We start from the raw sequence: 23,459 nt of genomic DNA on the forward strand, positions 1-23,459 counted from the left end.
TGCCCGCTGTGCTGGTTGCCTTGTGCTCAGCACTGGAGCACAGCCCTTCCTCGGCGCTCCCAGTTCAGATCGCGGCACATGCCGGAGGCGCTGCCCCTCAAACGCACCCAAGGCGGGTTTACTGCCAAAGCGCGGCCAGCGCCGCCTTCCTTGGGCCGGGTGCCCGGGAGCGGCCCGGGTGCCGAGCCATGGGCCCGGCTCCGCAGCGGCCAGCCCGGGCCAGGCCCGCTGACAGACCCGGGCCGCTCCCGGCGCGGCAGCCGCCAGGCCCCTCCAGGCCGCCGTACCCCGAGCGGCGCGCGCGGGCTGCCGGGACGGGGCGGTGAACTCGGGCGCGGCGCGGAAAGTGGGGCCGAGCGCGCGCGGGGCCCAGTCGGGGCGGGCGGAGCGGGCTGAGCCGGCCGGGCAGCTCCCGCAGCTCCCGCAGCTCCCGCAGCTCCCTCAGGCGGCGCTGCGCCGGGCCGGCGGGGCGAGGAGCGGTGCCCCGGCACGGTGCCCCGGCCCGGTGCCCGCCCGGCCAGGTGCGCAGCGGCGCGGGGACAGCGCGGGAGCGGGGCCGGGGCCGGGAGCGGGCGGTGGCGATGCCGCGGTGCGCCGAGCGGCTCCTCCCGCGGCCTCGGGGCTGGAGTGTGGAGCGGGAGGGAAGCTCCGTGCGAGGCGGGAGGAGCGGCGGAGCGCGGCTCCGCGGGCTGAGGGCGGATATGGACTCTGATTTCTTGTCTGGGTTTGGAGGTGTTAACACTGCCGGCAGTAAGAATGAATGGCCTAAAGCTGGGTGGAAACGTCCTGCAAACTTTGGCTAAGGACTGCTTATGTTTTCAGCTGAAGAGAAGGCTCACGTTGAGGGTCTCATTTTTTAGTAGTTTAAAATTACCAGGAGTAAAAAGCTAAGAGTCAACGTTTCAAACTAGGCATCTGTTAACCTTCTTAAATCTTCTAATTCTTAAAACGGTGTCAGTCAGAACAAGTAGCACTACATTGTTCTTGGCCTTTTCGTTTTGTACTGTTTTGTAAGCTGCGATGGAAGGTGACTCACTGTCGCTCGTATTCTGCTGCCAGAGGTTTAGTCCAAAGGATTCTGGTGTGTCTCCTTTGGAGTGGTGAGATGAGCGCTGAAGTGAGTCCTCTAGCCCGTATTTCCAGCCTTGCCCCGCAACAGTTTGATTCTGGTTTGTACATCCCCATCTACTGGTGGGAAATGGCTCCTTCACAAACTCAGGGCTTCCTGGTAAGGCAGCTGTGAACTGTAGAGATAATAGCTTCATTTTAGTCTCTGGATGCCATAGAGGGGATGGCTTTGTGAGAAAGAAACCACGCATTTCCTGTAAGAATTCAAGAAGCAAAAGCATGGAGTGTCTGCTGTTTTCACTCGTGTATGCAGCTGAATGTTACACTGTCTGTGTAACTCCAAATAAAGGTCATGGTTATCAAGAAAACTTCAGCTGTACCATTTAAAATTGGTATTTGAATTGTTAGGTTGCCTGTTTTATGTTTTTATTTTATGTATTTTCACTTTTTCATTTGTTTCTGCCAAAACAGGTGCAGCCATGCAAGAAAGCATACGTTTTGCATCATCAGGAGATGACATTAAAATATGGGATTCTTCATCTCTAACTGTGGTGGAGCAGTTCAACCCACATACGCCCTCACATCCAGTCAGTTCGTTATGTTGGGCCAGCAATAGTATCCTTTCCAGTTTCAGCCATATTTTTGTGGGTGTTCTGCAAAATTCCAGTGGGTTTTTTTTTACCCTTTTTTTACCAAAGTGTTTGTAAAGCACAGGCCTGACACATTTTGAAGTTTTGTATATAAAAATTGGTATGTATTTTGAACACAGTTTTGTGGTTCCCTGTCTTGAAGGGATTCACAGAATCAATTCATGGTGCTAAATAATTTGAAGAAGTTTCTCATCTCTTAGGAGCCAGCGCTTTTCTAATGGCTATAATATGCCTGAATTGCCTGCCAACTGTAAAGCTTACTCATTTGTTTCTTTGGTAGCTGATTATAATATTCGCTTTCAAGATGGTGCTTAATTAACTGACAAGCTTGAAAAAAGCAATTGCTTTGTGTAGTAAAATTCTATACATAGTATAGAGAGGAAAATTATAAACAAATATTTCTTTTTTTTTTCCTGGGACAGCCTCTGATTCTGATAGTCTGTATTTCATTGATGTTCATAGTCTGTAGCATTTAGAGAAGCACAAGCGTGTTGCTTGTGTAGGAAAAGTTCCATATGATGGTTTTGATTTATCATCAAAATGGATCTGACCCAGTAAGGTCTTTCACCTGTGACTTGGAAGCCTGTTCTAGGGTAATGATGTGAGGTGCCAAGTGTTAGATGAGCATACGAGAAATCTCAGTGGGCTGTCAGGTGAACAGTTTGTGTGGCTGCCACAGGAGAAGGTGGTGGTGCCTCCTCATCTTGGTGTAGAAGGAGGAAAGGATGCTGGCACATAGCAGCTGAGTCCTGCAAGTTCTGAATGTCTGTCCTCTAAGTCAGTGTATGAGCAAAAAAGTTACACCGACTGGAACACGAATGTTTTAGCTATGGAGCTTGCAGAGAAATTGAGGCACAGATACAATGTTTTCATGTGTGTGTATACACACTTGTATATGTTTAGTAAGCCTGATCTATAGACAGTCTATCTTACCATGCCTTCTACCAACTCTCCTCTTCATCTCCCAAATCTGAAACAATGAAGTATCTTGCTTTATAGACCTTTTAACTGGTTAGGGATAAAACATGAGTTTTGCTTCTGCATAGTTCTGTAAAATTCTAAAAAAGTGCCTTAAAATAATGAAAGCAGTAGCACCAACTACTCTACGTACTGGCTCTCTTGTGCTAAATCCAGCCAATTAACCTGTGTTATTCTTAAATGAGCAAATATCACGATGGGCATTGGCCTCATGACTAAATGATTACTCAGTTTGTTTGCTAGCAGTGCAGATGCAGTCTCTCTCCTCTGTAGTTCTGTAAATGTTCTTCTTATAACTTTGGGGTACTGAGTTTCATAAAAGGTTCTTTTTGGGCTTTTGTTTTTCTTTTCTCAGTATGGAGTGGGAGAAATTGGCAACTGCTCATTGTACTCTAGAAACTGTATGGTGAAGTAGTCTAACATTTGTCATGACCATTCTTTAAATCCAGACTCTGCTAACAGCAACAGACATTCCTTTGAACTAGTGATAAATGGGGCTCTTACTTGGGGGTGTGGAGAAACAGAATTGTAGACTGGATAAGCTGCCTTAGTGGTAAAGAGCTCTTAAATAATACCTGGCGGATATTTCTCATCTTTTCTCTCAAAGAAATTGCTCTTTCTTGTATTGGCAAGTAAAGGCTGTAGTTAATTCAAGAGCTTCTTAATGAAAGCTTGGGAAATAGCCTAATGTTTCTGTTTCTAGGTCCCTTCAAGGTACAGTGCTTTAGACTGTTTAACTAATCTGTCTTCTGTTCAATAAGGGAAACTTCCTGTTGCTTTTATTAATCACCAGTATCCTACAATTATGGCCCTTAACTTGTGACAAAGATAGATATCTGGCCACTGCTTCTGCTGCTGGGGATAAAATAGTTGTTTCAAGCTGTAAAAGCAAACCTGTTCCACTCTTTGAAATAGCTGAAGGAGTAAGTATGAGTAATGCTTTTTACCTAATTTTTTCTCCCACTTTGCATTGCATCCTGTGTGTCTCACATCTGTTCTGCATATTGGGATCAATTTAATTTTAGTATTGTTAGAATTATGAAACATACGTAAAAACCTTTCCTTGTGTATTGTTAAACACATAAGGGGGTACAATACTGCTTTTAAAATAGTTCTGTCAGTAAGAAGCTATAAATGCAGTTATGCAAATGTGATAAGCTGAGGCAGTCAGTGGTTCAAATGTGATCTAATGTGTAGGAGATGGAACAGAGCTCAAGTTTGAACTTCATTTTCCAGCGTTAATTGTCAGTATTGTGCATGCCTGTGAACTGTACATTGGAAAACATAAAGAGTCCATGTAAAGGTTGTTCCTGGAGCAACAGCTTCTGGAATTGCAAGAAATGAGAATTTGTGTTATGGTCAAGGCTTTTTTTTCCCTCTTAAATGGACGTCTGGCAATTCAAAAGCTGGACTTAGTTTTAGAAGAGTCTGTTCACATGGTCACTTAAATAGCTTGTTAGTGTTCTAAACCATTCTAATTAATCTCCTTGGATAGCTGTTGTAATGCTAATTTGGGCTGGAAATTTTCTGAAAAGTTGTTTTAACCTTGCTTTTAGGGCACTGAAGCAGACATTTTCAAAGGTGGAGTGTTTGTCCTGAAGATTTCACTAAATTTTATGTATAACTAATGCAATCCCTTGCAATTTTACCATGTCAATAATTAGATGGACTTGTTTTTTCTTCACTCGTATCTTGAGAACTTAAAAGTGAATTTTCAACGTTATGGAACTGAATAATAATTTGTCCTCAATGTAGGCCTATCATTAAGATTGACTTTTTTTTTCAGAAGCTGGTACTTCAGTGATTATTTTAAAAAGAATCGCTTAACCAAATTATGAGGTTTGCTGCTATAATATTCTCTGTAATGTTTAGGGAATGTGAAGTATGTAACTTAGACAACTTCTTGATTTTCTTCTAAAGAGATTTTTTTCCCTTAATATTATTTTTAAAAAACCTCAGTACCTATGATTGCAGTTTATGGAGCTATAATTTAAAGGGAAAATGCATATTGAAGGAAAAGGTGCCAAAAATATGAAATGGGAATGGGGAAATGTGAGCATTTGAGGCTTTATTAATTAATGTACTTGCATTTTAAAGTATATTAAATGCATGTCCAAACTGGAATGGATTTTAAATGTCTTTTGATAGGAAATGGCTGTAGAGTAGGTCTGTCTGTCAGTGGAACTGTTTTTGCTGATGAAAATGAAAACACACACTAATATGCTTTTGAGTAGATTTGAATAAATCCCTTAATTATCTTTTACATGCTTTTTTCCTCTTTCTCCATCAGGCAAAACAGACATGTGTGAGCTTGAATTCTAGTTCGTCACATATTGTGAGTGGAGGCCTTGATAACACCGTAAATATCTGGGATTTGAAGTCCAGAAAGATTTACCGCAGCCTAAAGGTAAGTTTGGCTGAGGAAGAACTCTAGCTTTCCACTCCCAGGTTTTGCTGCCAGCTGTAAAATACATATTTCCTCTAAGTCTGGTCTCTGTAGGATCAGGGTCACAGATAAGAGCTAGCACGCATCTGGGACTTGTTCAAGTTTGTGTTCTTTACGTTCTTTAAAGAACAAATTTAGCAAACATACATAACTTGGTGTTTTCAGAGTACAATTCTGTAATAATAAATGTTTAAATTTTCAGAATTGACTTCTTATTTTTCAAAATTTTATTGATATTGTCTGATGGGGATTTTTTCCAGGAGGTGCATTCCACATAGTTGCTTTGCTGTTTCTGATATGTCAAGTGAGAAAACGTGTTTGTAGAATACTGTAGTAGAACTAATGTTGTGCAAAACTGGGAGATAGTTGTATTCTAACTGATCCAGTATGAATTTTCTAAAACCCTTTCATGATGCACAAAACTTAGGATGGTTTAGTATCTCTCCCAGATGCCTTCAGTAGATGGTTTGCCCTCATTTAGCAACACTGTTTTAAGAGGCTGTGAAACTTCAGATTTGATTTACCCTTTTTTTCTTGGACTTCAAGAGTTACAGTTTGAAGCAAAACTGCTAGCTAGCCAATACAATAGTTTGAATCTCTATTCCTAGCTTTTGGGCTAGAAGTACTTAATTTTCTTCACCTATATATTCATAATACACAATATCCTCATTGCAAATGACTGTACTGAAAAGCTAGTTGGTAAATATATGTGTTGATGCTAAAAGTGACAGAAGGGGAAGTTGGCAGTAGTATATCAGGTTAACAGAAAGTGTATGTAAATATCACTGGTGTCTGGGAGACTTTACTTTTGAAATAACACCTATGGTAAATGTCTCTGTGGTTGTCGTATTAAAATACTGTATATAATTAAATTATCATCTTTACTAGTTTATTAAAACCACCTTCTGCAAAAATCAGAGTGGTTATGATTGGTATTTGGTATGTTTTGCTGCTGTTTTTTGTGATATTCCATAACAACTCTTAAATAATCTTTTAAAATGTTACAGATGGTCAGAAAAAACTAAGCTGAAGCTTTTTGCAAAAGCATAAATTAGGAGGAACGTCTAACTCCGTCTAACCTCTCTTTCCCACAGGATCATAAGGATGAAGTCACCTGTGTTGCATATAACTGGAATGATGGCTACATTGTTTCTGGATCTTTGAGTGGTGAAATCATCCTACACAGTGTTACCACCAATTTATCAAGTAGTGCCTTTGGTTACGGCAGCCGACAGGTAGGCTATCTGTGCTAAGTTCCTTTCAGGTACTAACCTTTAATTCGCAGTCTTCAGAAATTGAAAGTATGTATCAAGAGCTTTTAAGTTTTGTTATTCTGTTTCATTTTAATTTTTAAGAGTACCCTTCAGGAAAGGAAAAAGCAGACCATTGTGTGCATTATAGCCTTTAATAATAGGTAGCATTGAAATACAAATTTCTCAAGTACCTTTATTTCTATACAGGTTACAGCAAATTTTGCTTTGTAGATGGTGGCTCCTCAAGAGCAAACTTTTAGACATCTTAGAACTGATCAAAGCATGGTTGGCTTTACAAACCAAAGCAGTATTTCAATTCATGACTCAGTGTACATTGTTGCAAAGGGCAAAGACCATGCAACCTGGGTTCTAACTTATTCAAAGCTATCTGTACAGTAGGGGTGAATACAAGCCTGTATTTGGAAATAAATTTATTTAATCTGGGGATTAAAATTGCACAGCTGCTCAAAGAGAAAATTAATCAGGTTTTATCTTACCTACTTAGGTGTTTAGTTAATATTTGGGAGAACTAGTTAGAAGGAAGCTTGTGTACAAGACAAACACAAAGCATATGTACTTCCTAAGGACCTTGGTAGGGTTTGCCACTGCAATTCCTTTCTGCAGACTCAAAAGATATTAAAAGAATTAGTGGATATCACAAGGGGAATTTTCTTTTTATAAGAGCATTTGCAGTAGTAAATGAGCTGTGTTGTCCCATTGGAAATTCCAACTTGTACTCTTAGTGAGAATTGTCTTATCTTGTGGATAGCCATGTGTTTGAGTTCTGGGCATGCTTTCATTTTTTACTGAAACATTTTTACAGAGGTAGGAGCTGCCTAGGGGATGCAGAACTGTTGCTTTGGTCCTAAACCTGACCTTTAATATTGCAAGGAATGCTGAAGTAGTGACTTATTTCTTTTCTGTTACTGCAACAGCTTTTTCAGTCTTAAGATTGCAGATAGTGTCAAGTTAAATTTTCCTCCTGTCTAGCATGAACAGTGTAACTTGGTAAAAAATCTCTTACAATCTCATAGCATCTCGGGAATTATGGTATACTTTCAGTTGAAAAATCTCTGTTAAATTTAAACTATCTCTGCTCTTAGGTGCTGCAGTGTCTTTGATCCATCGCCAATCTCATACTTATATTGAAGGAAAATTGTACTTCATACTTGGGTTGATCTTAAAAATCCATCTATATAGTCAGGTCATTTTTCTAATTTGATGGTTACAATCTTATGAAGAATGTGGATGTGAGGCAGGAGCTAGAGGGAAGTCCACGGCTGGATTATGCAGCTGAGGTGAATATCCAGAGTGGGGACTATGCTGCTAGTTAACTGGAAAATCAAGAAATTCTTTTGAGGATGATTTGCATGAACCTGTTTGATATATTCAGTTCTTTCCACCAAAAAGTGATCAGGAGTAAGAGATATGCCATGAATAACTATTTTGTCAGATGTAATCAAGAGGTCTGCTGCAAAGCTGTGTGTGACCTTTAGGATGGATAAAACTATTTGATGTGTTAAAGTAATTGCAAACAAAGAGCTCCTGTTCACATTCTAAAGGGTCTATAACATTTTCTTAAGGAGGGCAGTTATTTGATTACAGCCTTAATTTAAAATGGAATTGAGCTATGATTTTGTAATGAGTTGGCTAGTTGGATGTCCCAGTTTACCAGCTCATCTTCGATCCTAAAAATGTCCTTTATTTTTATGTGCAGAAATGGCTTTATTATTGTTTTGGGTTTTAATTGGAGAATTGAGGGATTGATTGTGCAGTGAAGCAATATCTGAAGACTTGTGTAATTCTGTTAAATTCAAAAAGCCTTTACTTGATTTATAACTTAGGGACCGAGTTTCCTTAAGAGTAAACTTAAATAGATAAACAGTGTATTATACTGCTTGATGCTGGCACTAGTTGTCTGACTTAAGAAGGGTCACCACTCCATAGTAACTTTTTTTAGAATTGGGGAATGTGGAGTCTAACTAACCTTATAAATTTTAGCTTGTCTGTGTTTCATTCAGCATGATGGAATGTAGTTTCCTTGCCAGTTAATTTCTCATATTATGTGGACTCTACAAGTAGTAGAATAGCCCAAGGTTGCAGTGCTTTCTGTGACTTTAAACAAAATTCTTTTCATAGGAACATTGGCTTATATTCTATTAATTGATTTTAATTTAGAAACACCTTTGTGTTTTATTGGAATTGAGTTCTTGCACAGAGTTGTTTGCAGATCCCATAATTTGTCTTTGCTATTGGCATTCATTTAGACTACCAGATTCTTATCTGCTTGCTGTTGTGAGGATAAACTAAGGTTTGTTTCAAAACATAATGTTTGTTCAAGTCTTCGCTGGTGCATTTCTCCTAGCAACAGGATTTAGTTTAGCTGTTTGAACAGCTGGCTGATTTGTAAAGGAGTGTGATGGGTTCTGGCCACTCCATATAGTGAAATGTTCTTCAGCTTTTAAAGCTGAAAGTAGGGAGCAGTGGGAATATGGGGAATGGAGGCATATGAAAGAAAATGGAGAACTTGCCCAGACTTGTGTGATTAAAAGGATAAAGGAAAAAAGGAAGTGGCAGACTTGGTAGGATAACAAGGGAGGTTTGAGAAGAGCTAGAAGAGAGTAATCTTGATGGGCAAAAGAACAGGAGTGAGAAAGTGAAACATGAGCAGATGCCAGGGCAGTAAGAAGGAAGGTATTTGGAGATGAAGAATTCGGGAGAGCTGTGAGGGACAGGATTATTTCCCATGTAGATCATGTTTGTAATTGAAGCTGTTATTCCTGAATTTCTCGGTATATTTTCAGTGCAACCAAACAGAAAAATTATGATAAAAATGTCTCTATTGTGTGTTGTAAAGGATTAATACTCTTCTTATTTGAATATTTAGCTGGAGGTGTCGCCTCTTTAAAGCAGGTTGAAGCAATTTGGCTTCCAGCAAGACATGCAATACAAGTGCTGGAAATGATGCTGGAGGAATATGAAGCAGCACATATCGCCATTAAAATGAAGTTAAAGACTGAAATAGGGTAAAGGCCAGTACAATGCATTGTGGTGTGGTCTATGCCAGAATAAAACAATAGCTTTTTGGGGGCATTTTCAGCCAAATAAAAGGCTTGGACTCGATGCTCTTTGAGATCTTTTCCAACATTTACGATTCTGTGATTCTGAGGAGAGCTATGATGAAGCCCAGGGGGAAGGCATTGCCTATAAGAGAGGCGTGTGTCACTTCCAAAAATGATTGAAATAATAGCCATGGGAATAACTGTGGCAGAGTAGAAATCAAGATACCAGATTTAGGGGACAACTGAGGCTCTTCTTATTATAGTAGGATTTCAAAATTCCCAGGGAAAAGAAAGACTTGAATTTCTTAATATAAAATGACAATGAGCAACCAGGACAGACTGGATTGCAAAAAAAGAAAGTGCAATCTAGGATATTTCAGGGTGGATATTTACAGTATAAAATGAATGAAGTGCTACTGCCGTTGCGAAGTCAGGAGCAAAATACGAGGATCATAAAAGATTTTGCTTGTCCATATTCAAGAAAGGTTCATACTGGGAGAGTTGCAAAGAGACTGATGGTACTGCAAAGCTGGTCTTGGGGGACTTTCTTACTTTTTTTTTATAGCAAAATCAAATGTGAAGGAAGGTGAGGTTGCTGTGCATTAAAACAGGGGAAAGCAGCGCTGGGGAGTTAGGGAAACAGTTGAAGTGCAAGGGCCTTATGGTCACAGGAGTGAGTAGGTGCAGATGGGTCATAAGGAAAATTAATCAGGAAATTGAGTATTGTAATTTAGTATTAGAGCAGTGAGCTTCTGTAATATCCTCTGAAGCAATGTGGTGGAAACAAATTATCTTTCTGAAAGGCAAGTTAAGTTCCTGGATTACCTGCTTCTGCAATAGCAAGGCCACACGTGTCTTCTGTGGTAGTCCACAGGTTGAGGTCTGATCTGCAGGACCTACATAGTTGCTTAACTCTGGAGTCTGTGTGTCTTATCAAATTGGCTTATAATCCAAATACCTCAAGTCAGTGAAGGGGAATTAAGTTTAACATTCTTGGCAGAAGACGAGTCAATGAAATAGTGTACCTTTTCACTCTAATTTTAGATGTGGTGTGGGGTTTTTTTTGTATGAAGGCATGATATTTGCTGAAAAATGGAGAAACTTTCCTAGAAATTTTTTTATCCTTCATTTTGCTGATCAGCTCATATGGTACCCTATAATGGTAAAAAAAAGTCTGCCCCTTGATAGCAAAAATGGCATTGTAATGCAAAATTAATTTTTCTGGTTTTACTATTTATAGTTCAGAGTTGGAAGCCTTTTAGACTACTTTAACGTTGTATTCCTAATCTGTTTGTGTCTTTAGAAAATAAATTAATATCATGTTTAATATTGATATTAAAATTCATTCTTATTTTTGTTTTACAGCCTATTCGACACTTGAAATATTCATCCTTTAAGAAATCCTTGCTGGGCACTGTTTCTGACAGTGGAAATGTAACTCTCTGGGATGTAAATAGCCAGAACCCATATCATAATTTTGAAAATACTCATAAAGCACCAGCCTCAGAAATCTGCTTTTCTCCAGTCAATAAGCTGCTTCTTGTAACTGTGGGTTTGGATAAAAGAATTATTCTCTATGACACTTTAAGTAAAAAGTGAGTATATGAAAGACCTTTTGATTTTAGAAGATGCCTTATTTGGGTTCTATAAACTGAAAAAACATGCCTAACTATGATATGAATTACTTCATTCAGCCCCCATTCAGAATGGTTGAAGTGATTGGCATATTGCTACTGGACAACCTGTCCCATGGTCCATTTTGCTTTTTAAGTCAAAAACAAACAATTAAAAAAAACCCCACGGCATGTGGAAACTAACTGAAGTCCAGTTTGAGTGACCTTCCCTAGTGCTTTTCTTATTGATACAGTGCAGTTAACTTGTGTGAGGGGCAGTTCAGCCTGTGGGGACCTTCAGCCACCTGAGCTTAGCTTGCCTGCCTTTCTAGTTAAGATAAAAGATGCAACTGTGGTGCACAGAGCTGCTGAGATGGGGAGAATATTGGATGAAAAAGCAGGAAGTATGTGACATGGGTGATGGGATTGTGTAGTAAGAGGGTAGGATGGCAAGTAGTTTAATGGGACACTGGTTTTAGTGTGAGTATTTTTACTCTGGCTGAATAAAAGTAGGAGTCTGTTTGAATTTTGAAGGGGTGTAGTAGAAGGATGCAAATAAGACCTGAAGTTCTTGCCAGAGCTGTGGGAAGGGTAGAGTTGATAGGCTTGGAAAGCTAGAGAATGAGAGCATGTGTGTATGATTGCTGCTGCAAATCATGATACCAAGTCTAAATAATGTTGGTGTTTGCTATTAGGAAGGCAATGTTATCCTGTCCCCATGAAGTCTTTTGGGGCATATGCAGTTTTTTTCTTGTTAAGCATGAATGCTTAATATAAGCCTAATCCACTGTTTCTCAAGATAGTTCACTGAATTTACTTGGTACTGGAGAAGTTGAACTACTGACATGTAGCTAAATTATGAAAGATTTTATATAAGGTTTTTTTAGATACTCTGTGTTGAAAAGTCCAACTTCAGAATTCTAAAATATTCCTTCTGTCCTTTTTTATATTTGAAGGTTACTGACAACAATTGTAGCTGATTTTCCTCTGACCACAGTAGACTTCATGCCTGATGGTACTACTTTGGCTATAGGATGTTCCAGGGGAAAGATCTGCCAGTATGACTTACGACAGCTGACATCACCAGTGAAAGCAGTTACTGCTCACAAAGGCTGTGTGAAATGCATACGTCTCCAGTTCAGTAGCACTTTTTCCAAGGTAAAAAAAAATAAAATCTCTTTTATTGTTCAGTATGCAGATTAAGGAAAGCAAGCCATAAGTTTAAATTCTAAAAAAAGGTTAGCATTCACTGTCTAAGCATTACAGATGCCAAATAAATTGGATCATACCAACACAGAAATTATAAACTCCTCAGTCTTAGCTGCTGTTTTAGGCGTTGTTAGTGTGGAATTCCCTGCACTCCTACCCTCAGTGTAGAAATGAGTGGATCTTAGTCTTCTAAGTTTCCTGGTGTGGATATGCTTCCTTTGCAGATCAGTTTGTGGCACCTCAGGTTCATTTGTAGGCAGTAGCAGAAAGGTCTGTAATGACCCTTCCCCTTAAGGAGAAGACACAGGGCTGCTCATCTTGAGGTATTTTGTATGTCCTGTATGTGGACTTTTGCTGGCACATACAAACAGTGGAGAAGTTAATTAAATAATAGAGAAGACTTTTAGAGGTTTTTCCAAGACTTAATTAGGCTCTACTGTATCCAGAAACCCCATGCTTCCATTTAGTGGAGACTGAGAGAACCTTTGAAGTAGATTACCACTCTGAAACTTTCCTTCTCCTTTAGCACACTTACTGCTAGTGGTTGACTATTCCTGTAAAATTTGGAGTCCCTATTAATGTAATCTCTTATTTCTCCTAAGTCTAAACCTGGGATCAAAATTGACTCATGCAGGGTCACTCCCCTGTTAAATTCTGTTGCTATCCTTGAGGAAGTTCTCACAGTATCTTTATGATAATATGGATATTTCTCATGCTTTTTAAAGTTACATTAAGATGCCTTTTTTATATTTGTAAAGGCATATCTCCTAGGCAACCTTTTCAACTTGAACTGAATTTTTTTAGTGTTTTGAAAAGGAAATTATATTGGCTTATATTTTTACTTCTGGCTGAAAGAATAATAGCTTCTCTTAATTGGTTCTATTTTTTCTTCAGTCTAACCTTACAGGTTCTTCAAATAAACCTGTATCCAAAAGAGTAGAAGTCAAAGCTGGTAGCAGTCTTGGAGGAATTCAAAATACTGGCATCAAAAACATTGCCTCTCAAGCATCAGCAACAGTTTCCTCTCACCTTACATTGCCAAATGAGAATAAGGGAGGAGAGATTGTTCAGGAGAAAACAGGTAATGTCATTCCTACTCCTTCAATATTTGGCATAATGTGGAAGATGGAATCAATGTTTCATGTTTTGACTGTTGCAATATAAAAAATGAGGGAGGGGCATTTGTTAGGATGTGCTGTGTGTATATGCATGCACATCTGCACTTCCTTTTCTCTCCCCACAGAATAACACAGTAGGGTTAAGCTATAGGGTCCTACTATAAGCTTAAGACACGTGAAGTCTTAAAATTGTGGTTGTACTGTGGGATTATCTCTTGCTTTCTCACTTCTTGTAGATTATCTTTATGTACATAATGTAGTTTCTGATGCAAGGTCTGCATGGAATGCAGAGCTAAAGGTTTGTAATTCTGTTAACAAATAGGAGTAACAGAGCTCCTCCAAAAAAACTCAACCAAGCAAAGTACAGGAAAAAGAAACCCCCTAGTCCAAAAACCCGAGTGACAACTGAACTGTATTTTTGTGAGAGGCATGATTCCAGTATCACGTGGTAGGAAAGATGTTAAATATAGTTGCAAGTATGATTAGTTGTATAACTGTACTTGGTATCTCTGCCTCTGAAATTAACAAGTTCTTTGTAAGAATTCTGAGCATTCCAAAACTGCTGCTGCTGTGTGAAATGTATTCTTAAAACTTTATTTAATTCAAGAGTTCTGAAAATATAAAATCAGTAACACTGCTAGTTTGATTCTTGAAAAAAATCCACAGTCCATTTTAAGGCAACAGCACTTTTCCCCTCCCTTTTTAAATAAGGAGAAATACATTTAGTAACAGTAATTAGACAATAAGCCACTGCAGTCCACAGGGATGTGTATTAATGACCTCCCTTGGGTATGCAGTGACGTATGAGGTGAAGTAGAATGTTTCCTGTGTATGCAAGAAGTGTTGCTAATCAACATTATGGAATGGTGTGGAAAATTTTATTTTGATTAAAACATACGATTTATTATCTTTATTTGAAGATGTAATGGCTGTTACCCCTTAAAGAGGACCATGCCTAATAAATAAATGTTTTAAGAAAGTAAAGGCTTACCAAGTAAAACCAATAGTTTTCCTTAAACTGAGTGCTCACCTTAAAAGTAAAGACCTCTGAATACTCCAGAAAATATGGTCTTTAAGGTTAAAAGTGGGAATGGATGAGATATCACAAACTGCATTTGTTCTCTGGAATTTCTTCTAGACCCTGTGTATGTGATTTAATATAAGGGGCATTCAGTAAAGTAATCTGATAGCATATTTAAACAAAATTGAGGCTTTTTGTCACAAATATTTTTCAGGTAGAAAAGTATAAATGAAGTCAGAATGTGATGAGAAACTTGAATACACTTTGAGCTGTCTTCCCGTAAACTCCTATTTAACAACTGTTCTCTGATTTAGGTACTTTACTATGTTTAGATTAGTGGGAATGGGTAAAAATGAACAAGACATTTTTGCCCAATTTTACATTACATGTTTTCCACATAGATCCTCTGAATTCTGGCACAGGTTGATATTGCACTTTTAGTTTGACTCAGTATACCAGGTATTTACTTAACTAACAAGTGCAGTCCTATGTTGGTGTCACAACTGACACATCTGAAGGAGTGGAAAATATAATATATTAATAAGTTTAAATGTGAAATCTTAAAAATTTCTCAAGTTCCACTTAAGAACTTTACTTAATGTAAATACTTTGACATGATTAATTGCAGTCACCCACACAGCCACATTTGGATCACTTGAACAAGTAATCCCACACAGAGAAATACTCATAGCTTTTATGAACATTGCGTGAAATTATGAAAGTTATTTTGGTGGTTGTCTGAGCAGTTCAATTCACTTCTCTAAAAACTGTAGTTTGAGTAATTACTGGGGATTTTTTTTTTTTTACTTAATGTATGCTTCCATTCTTCAGACAGTGGTCCTTGGTACCACGCATACAAAAGCTAGCTTTTTTTCTTCAGCTGTGTTGGGTCAGGGATGGGGGCTTAAGGGTTGAGTGGGGAAAGCTTTGGGAACAAATTTGGTGGGGTTTTTTTTGTCTGCAACTGTAACTCCAATTTGATTTTCTAATATTAGAAATAAGCAGAGAATATACCAGGTAAGCATTAATAGAGATGTTTCACAGACTTTCCCTTAGAATGCTTAATGGCCCCAGTACAGCAAATTGCTCTTCTTGCAGAAAAAAATTGAATTTTTGTCATCTGACTGTGGTTACCTTCTTAGCAGAAGGTGCAGTCACTAGTTTTCACTTCACTTGATCCACCATAAAATTGCTGCATCCATCGTATGGTTTTCTCTGAGCATGGGTGAGTTCTCCAGTTTCACATCCCCCCTCTTTAAAAAGAGGAAGGGAAATCAAGCTATATTCTACTTCTGTTAATAAGTACCTTAGCTTTTTTTGGTTGTAGTAACCTTTGTTGACAACCCAAATGGGAAAGTTAAGATTGACCCTCTAACTGGCACCCCTAGGTGGTTCTGAAGTGCTTACTGGACTTCCCAGGTATCATGCTTGTTGTATGATTGTTTAGCCATAATGTGTGTTATTTTTGGAGAAGGTCAATTACTAACTGAATGTTATTGTCTTTTGAAGGTTTTCCCCATAGTTGCAGCTTGGATGTCATTCCATCTAAAGAAACAGATCATGGGAAAAGTGCTGAATCAAAAAATTTTGATGATTTGGGTCGAAGTAGTTTAGGAGATGTGTTTTCTCCAGTCAGAGATGGTAAGTTGCTAATATTGGTATTTGTAAAGTGTCATTCATCTGCACGTGGTGTGACAAAATGTCATGTGTTTGTTACTGACTGCTGTACCTATTTGATATTTTGTCTTTGATTATGAACTCGATACATTGATACAAATAAAAACTTTGTGTGTGTTCTGCTGTTTTATAGATATTATTGCAAATAAAGTGACTGAAGATGCTCAAGGAAAAGGAAATGGTAAGCATGTGCCAGTGACAGGCCTTTGGAGGTCTATGCTAGTTTTCACATGCTGATTTGGTCATACCATTGAAAGCAAATGATGAAAGCAGAGACTGTATCAACTTTTCTGGAAATTGTTTGGCATGTTGAGAGATACACCATGGTAACAGGAAGTCAAGTGTATGGTCCTAAAGTGATTGGTTTTTTTTTTCCTTTATACAATTTATAGTGATATACAGAGGCTTTTCATGTTTTATTACATTCTTGAGGATGGTGGCAGAATAAATTGGATATAAGGATTTACTTTTTTTGGACTGCATTTTTTGGTGATCTATTAACCAGTTTTATGTGAGTGTGCAGGCATTTTAATTGTGGGATAGATTTGGTGTGTGTGTGTTTATTGACCCTTGTGTTTCCTCTTTCCCTTTTCATTTAGGGTTGGATTCTCAATCCTACCTTGTAGGTTTGGATTTTCTCCCACAGCCAGCCCCTGCCTTTCCAGTAAAAAGAAACCCGGTGGGCAATAGTGCACAAGGAATCCAGTCTAGCCCATTACATGCACTTGTGACATCTCCAATTAAAGAAGAACATCCAGAGATTGACACTAAGAAAATAAGTCTTGGAAAACAAGAATCTAAAGAAGTCTTAAAGCAGGTATTCTTGTTATGAGTGGTCTTTTTAGAATCTTGAAAGAATATTATTACTTGAAGAAAAAAATCCTGAATAATGCCCCATCTAATTTTATTTGGTATTCTGTTCACACACTATTAACAAAGATCTGTAAAATCTTGTGTGGTTTAGATGAATTGGCCTTCATCAATGGAAGATAAGTGTATGTTTCTCTTAAATAAGATCAGGTTACGTAAGTTCCCATGAAACAAAACAGGTAGCCTGACAAGTATGTTCTTTTTTCTAGAAAATCAGGAGGGATCACTAGATGGTTGCACCAGTATGATTGCTTGTTGTTTGTTAGATCAATTCCACCCTCTTCTTTCCCTCTTCTCCATCTCCTTCGTTTTCTTCTGGAGATATCTTTGATATGCCTCTGCAGAAACCTTAGCTACTTTGTGTTGCTTTTGGCAAGTCTGAGATTGCTAGGAATGATGCTATAACATGGTCACAGATTTTTTAATGGGAAAAATTAAGGGCTCCTGCCTTTTCCACTTGCTTCTGTGTGCCCACTTGAGGCAATTTGGACTGTTATAGCAATCAGTTTTTCAGATATCTTGTGAGGAAATGAAAAGCATGTATTTCTGAGTAGATTACAAAAAGCAAAAGCTTTTCAAATTGCATTCCTGAAAACTTAGTCTTCAAGTGCAATTAGACAATTCTAATAAGTAGATTTCATCTTTAAAAAAAATTATTTTTGTTGTCAGGTTTCAAAATCAAGCTCATCAAGCATAGAGTCTGTGACTTTAAGTTCTCTACCATCATCCACTCCTGATGCAAATGAGAAACTAACAAAGAATATTCAGGCTCACTCTGCATATGATCTACCAGTTAATGGCACTACCTCAACAAGTAAGTTGATAATTTTGACCCAGTTGTTAGGTGTAGTTGGTTGTAAACTGGTGTGAAATATGATAAAATGGACAAATGGACATAGCTTTAAAAAAGAACATGTGATCTCGATTCTTTAAATCCAGCCAGCTCTCCTAGGAAGTCTCTAGTTGCCTCTGAAAAGACTCATTCTAAATCTGTTTGGTTTTTTTTTTTGTTTTTTTTTTAATATGAGCAATATTTGAGGTAAAATACTGAGAAGCCTCAAGACAAAAATCCCTCATATACTGCATTGCACTGATACTTTAAAAAGAATAATTATTTATTTAATTAATTTTGTATTGAATTGTAAAGGTTCAAAGATAACATCACCTGTCACTGCTGGAGTTGCAAGCGCATTGTCAGAAAAAATAGTAGAAACCATTGGGAGTAGCAGACCAAATGCACCTCTGACATCAATTCAAATAAACTTCATTCAGAATATGATACAAGAAACAATGGATGACTTCAGGTACTGATACTCATGCAGAATGTTGGTTTCAATGACATGTTTTCTTAATAAGGTGTTTCAGCATCTGCTTTAATGAATTTCTCTTTGGATTAGAAAATTATACCATTTATAGCCCTATTTTTGAAAATCTTACAGTCTGTGCTGTAAGTGCTGGTCAGTGTCAGATTACTTTCTTTGTGGATATCTAACCAACATTCCAATTGTCATGAAAGAAGTCAAATCAACACAGTTCTATTTAGAGTGGAGTTTGAAGATGGTGAAGCAGTTAGGAGAATTGTATCTAGGAGATATCTTCCCAACCCATCTTGAAGACAAAGTAGGTTGAATGGACATGATGGAGAGGAAAAGGATTGCTGGGCAGGGCAAATACTGCTGTCTTGATGGCAAAAAGCAGTGCAAAACTAGCTTAGTAGGTCTGTGTGCTATGACTGTTCTGTATCTGCCCAAGAGAAAAAATACAATGAATGATATTAAATGTCTTTACATAAATACAGTATAGTAAAACTCCACCAGGATTTTTTTGGCAGTAGACACACATCTGATGCAAAACTGTAACTAATGTGACTTAAAATGCAGTCTATGTATTGCAGATGTGTTTTCTTTAAAGTCTGTGTTCAGGAATCCCAGAGTTAGGAGTTATGCTTGCCAGTCTTTTACTTCCGGTACCTGAGATCTGGAGTCTTAAATCTTGTGTTTTTCCTCTGACCTATACGTTTTGGAGTAGCTGGAAGGCTCTGCTGGCCCTTTTTACAGTTGTAAGTTGCAGATACATTTAAACTGATCATGAAAGATTGTTAGTACAGGGGTCAGTAAGAGGGAAGGGAATTGTTGTGAGCATCTCATTGATGTAGCTACCTTTCAGCCTCTGCAATCTGAGGAAATGATTTTTATCTTCCTTGCCTGAAATTAATTCCTCTTCAAGTGATGGGGGGAAAAAGCCACAGTCCTTTAGGAAAAGAAGCAGGAATAAAATAAGTTGTAGAGGATTATGTTTCATGGTCTAAGGATTTTTAAACTCTTCTTGAGAGTGAAGGTGAGGAATTGTGGAGTTTTGGGTGCTGAGGGTTGGAGAGAGATTGTTTCCTAAATAAGTCTAAGCATTGTCCTTGTGCCATTCTTCCCCCAGAGAAGCATGCCATCGAGATATTGTGAATCTGCAAGTGGAGATGATCAAGCAATTCCATATGCAGTTGGTATGTACCAAGACCATGATGGGAAATGTATGCAGTTTTCAATTTTGGTAGTACTGAGGGATGCCATCTCTCTCAAAGCTGAAAATCTATTTTGTATATTAAGACCAAGAAAGGAAGGATTTGATGTGAAGGAAGGGGAAGGTATGAATGGGAATCTGTTAAATTGTTTTTTGTTTGATTAATAAAGGGAACATAAAGATTGAGTAGGTATGAATTCCACATTTCAGGAGTTATAACCAAATTCAGCTGTCCTTTGGAAAGGGCCAAAGGACAGCTGGGGTTAAAGAAGATAGATGGAATTCAAATATGTAGGCACTGTATGCATACTGAGCTGTTCTGTATTCTTTAGCTTCACCTTTTTATGAATCTTTGTTCTTTTGATCTGCATTAAAAAGACCTTGTCTGGGCACTGAGCATTTTAATGGAATCTGCATTAGTAGATTCTCATCCTGAAGAACTGGAAAATATCCTTTGATAAAATATTCACTAATGTATTAATGATCAAAATACTGTATGTCAGCATAAAAAGGAAAATCTTACTTTCCTAATCAAAAGTTTTTAAAAACAGAATTATCTACATTATTTCATTTTCAAAAGAAATATGAAAGCCAGTAGGATAAACCTGGAATTATTAACTTTATTACTACTGATTGGGACTTTTTTCTTTTCTGTAGAATGAAATGCATGCTTTACTTGAAAGATACTCTGTAAATGAAAGCTTAGTAGCTGAAATTGAGAGACTGCGAGAAGAAAACAAAAGACTGAGGACTCACTTCTGAAAGATTTACATTGCTAATTTTATTAGCAGGAACTCACTACAGGTGATGTGTTGTCTGTGACAGATCATCTATTGTCAGTGAAGTGTTGTTTGAAGACCTGCTATTATTTTGGACATGAATTTATTCTTCTAAATAACTGATGTAAGATACTGTATGTAATTTTAAAGTTTGTAGCAGATAGGCACTGTGTAAAGAACACTTGCATCCCTATGCTAACCACCTTGAAATGCAGCCTTCTAACAGAAAAACTAAAAGGACAAGTACATTATTGGAGTTTTCGCAATATGTAAGTGCCTTTTTGTACACAAAATTAAACAGGACAGGTGCTTTTACTGTAAGAATTTTTTATATACCTACTTTTCTATCTGCTTCTTTGTTCTACTGCTGTCAGAAACAATCACTACAGCTTGCCTTTCAGATACTTTTCTTGAGGAAAAAGGGGAGCAAAAGCTCCTCTTTTGCACAACACAGAGTCTTTACAAGGAGCTGGAAAGTACAGTAGTCAGTTAAGTTTATTCAACTGGCAACTCTTCTGTCCTGAGTAAAACTAGAGCTTGGTGCCACAATCTTTCTTTCTGAATTGTCTGAAATTTGTTTTTGCAAATGCTACATCAACTGCACAATGAGAGTTTTTGTTACTACTTTGGCTATGAAATTAGAATTCTTTTATTTACCTGTATTTGAATGTTGTCATAGCTTGTCCAGTTTGAATGCCACTATAGTCTTCAAAATGTAAGTATATAGATAATATAGCCTTTAATAATGCAGCAATGTGTAAATGACGTCTTTCAGTCTTTGACTCAAGCACCTTTTGTGCCCAACCTCCCCTTCCATTCAAAGTGAACAACACTTAATACTGAGCAGTTGTGTTGCAGTTTTGAGTCTTGTTGGTTTAGCATTATTGTGGCCTTTTTGAGATAGCTGCATACCAAATCTATTATCTCGTATGATTAACATAACCATTAAAGAGAGGTCATTACTTCAGTAGCATAATAATATCATACTGGTATGTAAACATTTCTGAAATGAAGCTCAGTATGAAGTCCTGACTACTGAAATGCACGGGCTATTTGGCTTGCCCCTTATTTTGCCAAGAAGATTAAATTAAAACTGCAAATTTAAATTACTTGAAAAATTTAATGAAAATTTTAAAGTGGGTTAAAAATTTTTCTGAAGACTTCTTCTACAGGTGCTTCTTGCTATTTAAATTGTTCTGGAGGCTTCTTAATTTTCCCTCTAATATTTGCTTTTTTCTTTTCACAAATTCAGAACTCAAGGAGAGTCTCAAGAACATGGCAGGTTAATGAGTTACAACATCTAGTTTTTAGCTACATGATGACACTCTTCTACTAAATGAGTAGATAAATAATAAAAGCCATAATATATAGTATAACTTATTTTTATATGTTGCAAAACTAAAGAAAACCCCTAAACCTGTCTATAACCTTTCCTTATCTTTAACTTTTTTTTTAAAAAGAGAGACTTCCTTTTTATAATGTCATTTAATGAAAAACACAACCTTGTAGCAAAATGAGGGTGTTCAAGTAGCCTTTAATATTAGGGAAATTACTTTAAATATCTGTAGTTCTAATGCTTTTACAAGCTTTTAAAAATATTTCTATATCACACATAACTTCATAGTGAAAGGAAGCAAAGAAAGTTGGGGTTTTTTTACTAACTTAACACACAGTGTAGAGAGCTCTTCGGTAAGTTCATAGGATACAGAAGCTTGACACATAGACCACACAGTTCATGAAGACAGTAGTAGCTGAAGGTAGCAAAAATATCTTAGCATTCTTCTACATGCTTTCCAGTGTTAATGAAGTAACCTTGCATATTTCCATCCCTTTATTTGTTCCTCAAGTGCTCTTGCTGGTGTACCCGGATAACAGCAGGGAATTAGACAAGTATCTTGGGTATTTTGCTTGTAGGTAATTTGTTTTCTTGACTCAGAGCTGTAGAATGTTTTTGATTCCCAAATAGAGGTGACTGTTGCAAGTGATTAAAAAGATTCTTAGGGCTTTTGTCCATATCTCAGGATCACTGTAGCACAAGTGGCTACACATGGTGTGTGGAGACCCACTATGCCTGTCACTATAAGAGTATGTTTTGCCTTGTACACAATCTGATTTGTATGTTAAAATAAAGCTTGTTTTAACCTTTTTGAGAAAAAAGCTTTGGTGACCTGCTTATTAAAGAGTATAATCTGTGTGGTAGTTGTTATACCTCATTAGGCACGACGTACCTGAAATTCAGGAGTAATCTGTCTTCTGCCTCTGTGGCTTCATGTAGACCATGCAATCATTTTCACAGCAATGTTCCCAATACCTCATGCTTTTGGAGTAAAGGACAGATGAGCAGTTCCCCCTTCCAACTTGAAAACTGTTACAGTCATGCCAGAGAGATCATGTTCACAGCTAAAAATCATGTTCAAGCAGATGTTTAGGGCATGGGAATAGTCTTGTCTGCTAAGCCCCTGGTGAGTTGGAGATCCTGCATCTTCTTCATATTAAACTTACAGATGTTTCATTTTTTAAATTCCCTTCTCTCATCACACACTTTCTGTGATGAGAAGTTTATTTGCAGTTTTAAGGTATGTAGATTTGAAAACCGATTTTTGACTAATTGATTTGTTCTCATAAAAATGCAAAATGCCAGCATGTTCTTACTTCCTGGCAGCAGTCCACCAGTGCCTGATACACACTGTACTCTTTGTAAGCACCACAAGGATGAATTTGGAAGTTGCTTATTGTCCCTCCTGTACAAGGAACCTGGCATATTAGAAAAAAAGAACATGCTTTACAAACTGCATTGCCAACTACAGTTCCTTGCCAGCAGATAGCCTAGATACTAAAAGTGATGATATAAAATGGTTGTGGATTATTTGTATATAAAGGTAAGAGTCTGATACTGCTGAGTGCTTAAGACTGACAGGTGCTGTGACTGTTCTTGCCCACCAGTGGCCTTGTGTCTGTGTGACATTATGAGGATGTGTCAAGAGCTGCACCTTCTGGTTTGGCTGAGCACAGCCATTTTCACATCATCTTAGGCCATGCTAAGGCCATGAACAAATTCTCAATAAACTGTGGAAAGAATCTCATACTTTTCTTTAAGCATCCTGGGCTGGGCACCGGCAAAGGTAAGTTAAAAGGCCAGAGGAACAAGAATACAAAATTCTGAGTTTTTTTCAGAATTGACTGAATTTAGCTGTGATTCTA

At 38.0% G+C, this 23,459-nt stretch overlaps 1 protein-coding gene across 1 annotated transcript; it reads left to right on the top strand.

Moving 5' to 3' along the window:
* The first annotated feature begins 325 nt into the window (after positions 1 to 325).
* NEDD1 (NEDD1 gamma-tubulin ring complex targeting factor) lies at positions 326 to 22,415 on the top strand. The gene is made up of 15 exons (XM_085046991.1): positions 326 to 521; positions 1,540 to 1,683; positions 3,525 to 3,619; positions 4,987 to 5,103; positions 6,237 to 6,377; positions 10,823 to 11,052; positions 12,027 to 12,228; positions 13,174 to 13,360; positions 15,928 to 16,059; positions 16,229 to 16,276; positions 16,695 to 16,912; positions 17,635 to 17,779; positions 18,113 to 18,269; positions 19,396 to 19,462; positions 20,137 to 22,415. The coding sequence occupies exons 2-15, from the start codon at positions 1,548 to 1,550 to the stop codon at positions 20,239 to 20,241; spliced, it is 1,980 nt and encodes a 659-aa protein (XP_084903117.1). The 5' UTR covers positions 326 to 521; positions 1,540 to 1,547; the 3' UTR covers positions 20,242 to 22,415.
* The last annotated feature ends 1,044 nt before the right edge of the window (positions 22,416 to 23,459 follow it).

Source organism: Lichenostomus cassidix, chromosome 1Aa (assembly GCF_008360975.1).
Source record: "Lichenostomus cassidix isolate B80296 chromosome 1Aa, HeHo_3.0, whole genome shotgun sequence".
NCBI classification, from domain to species: Eukaryota; Metazoa; Chordata; class Aves; order Passeriformes; family Meliphagidae; genus Lichenostomus; species Lichenostomus cassidix.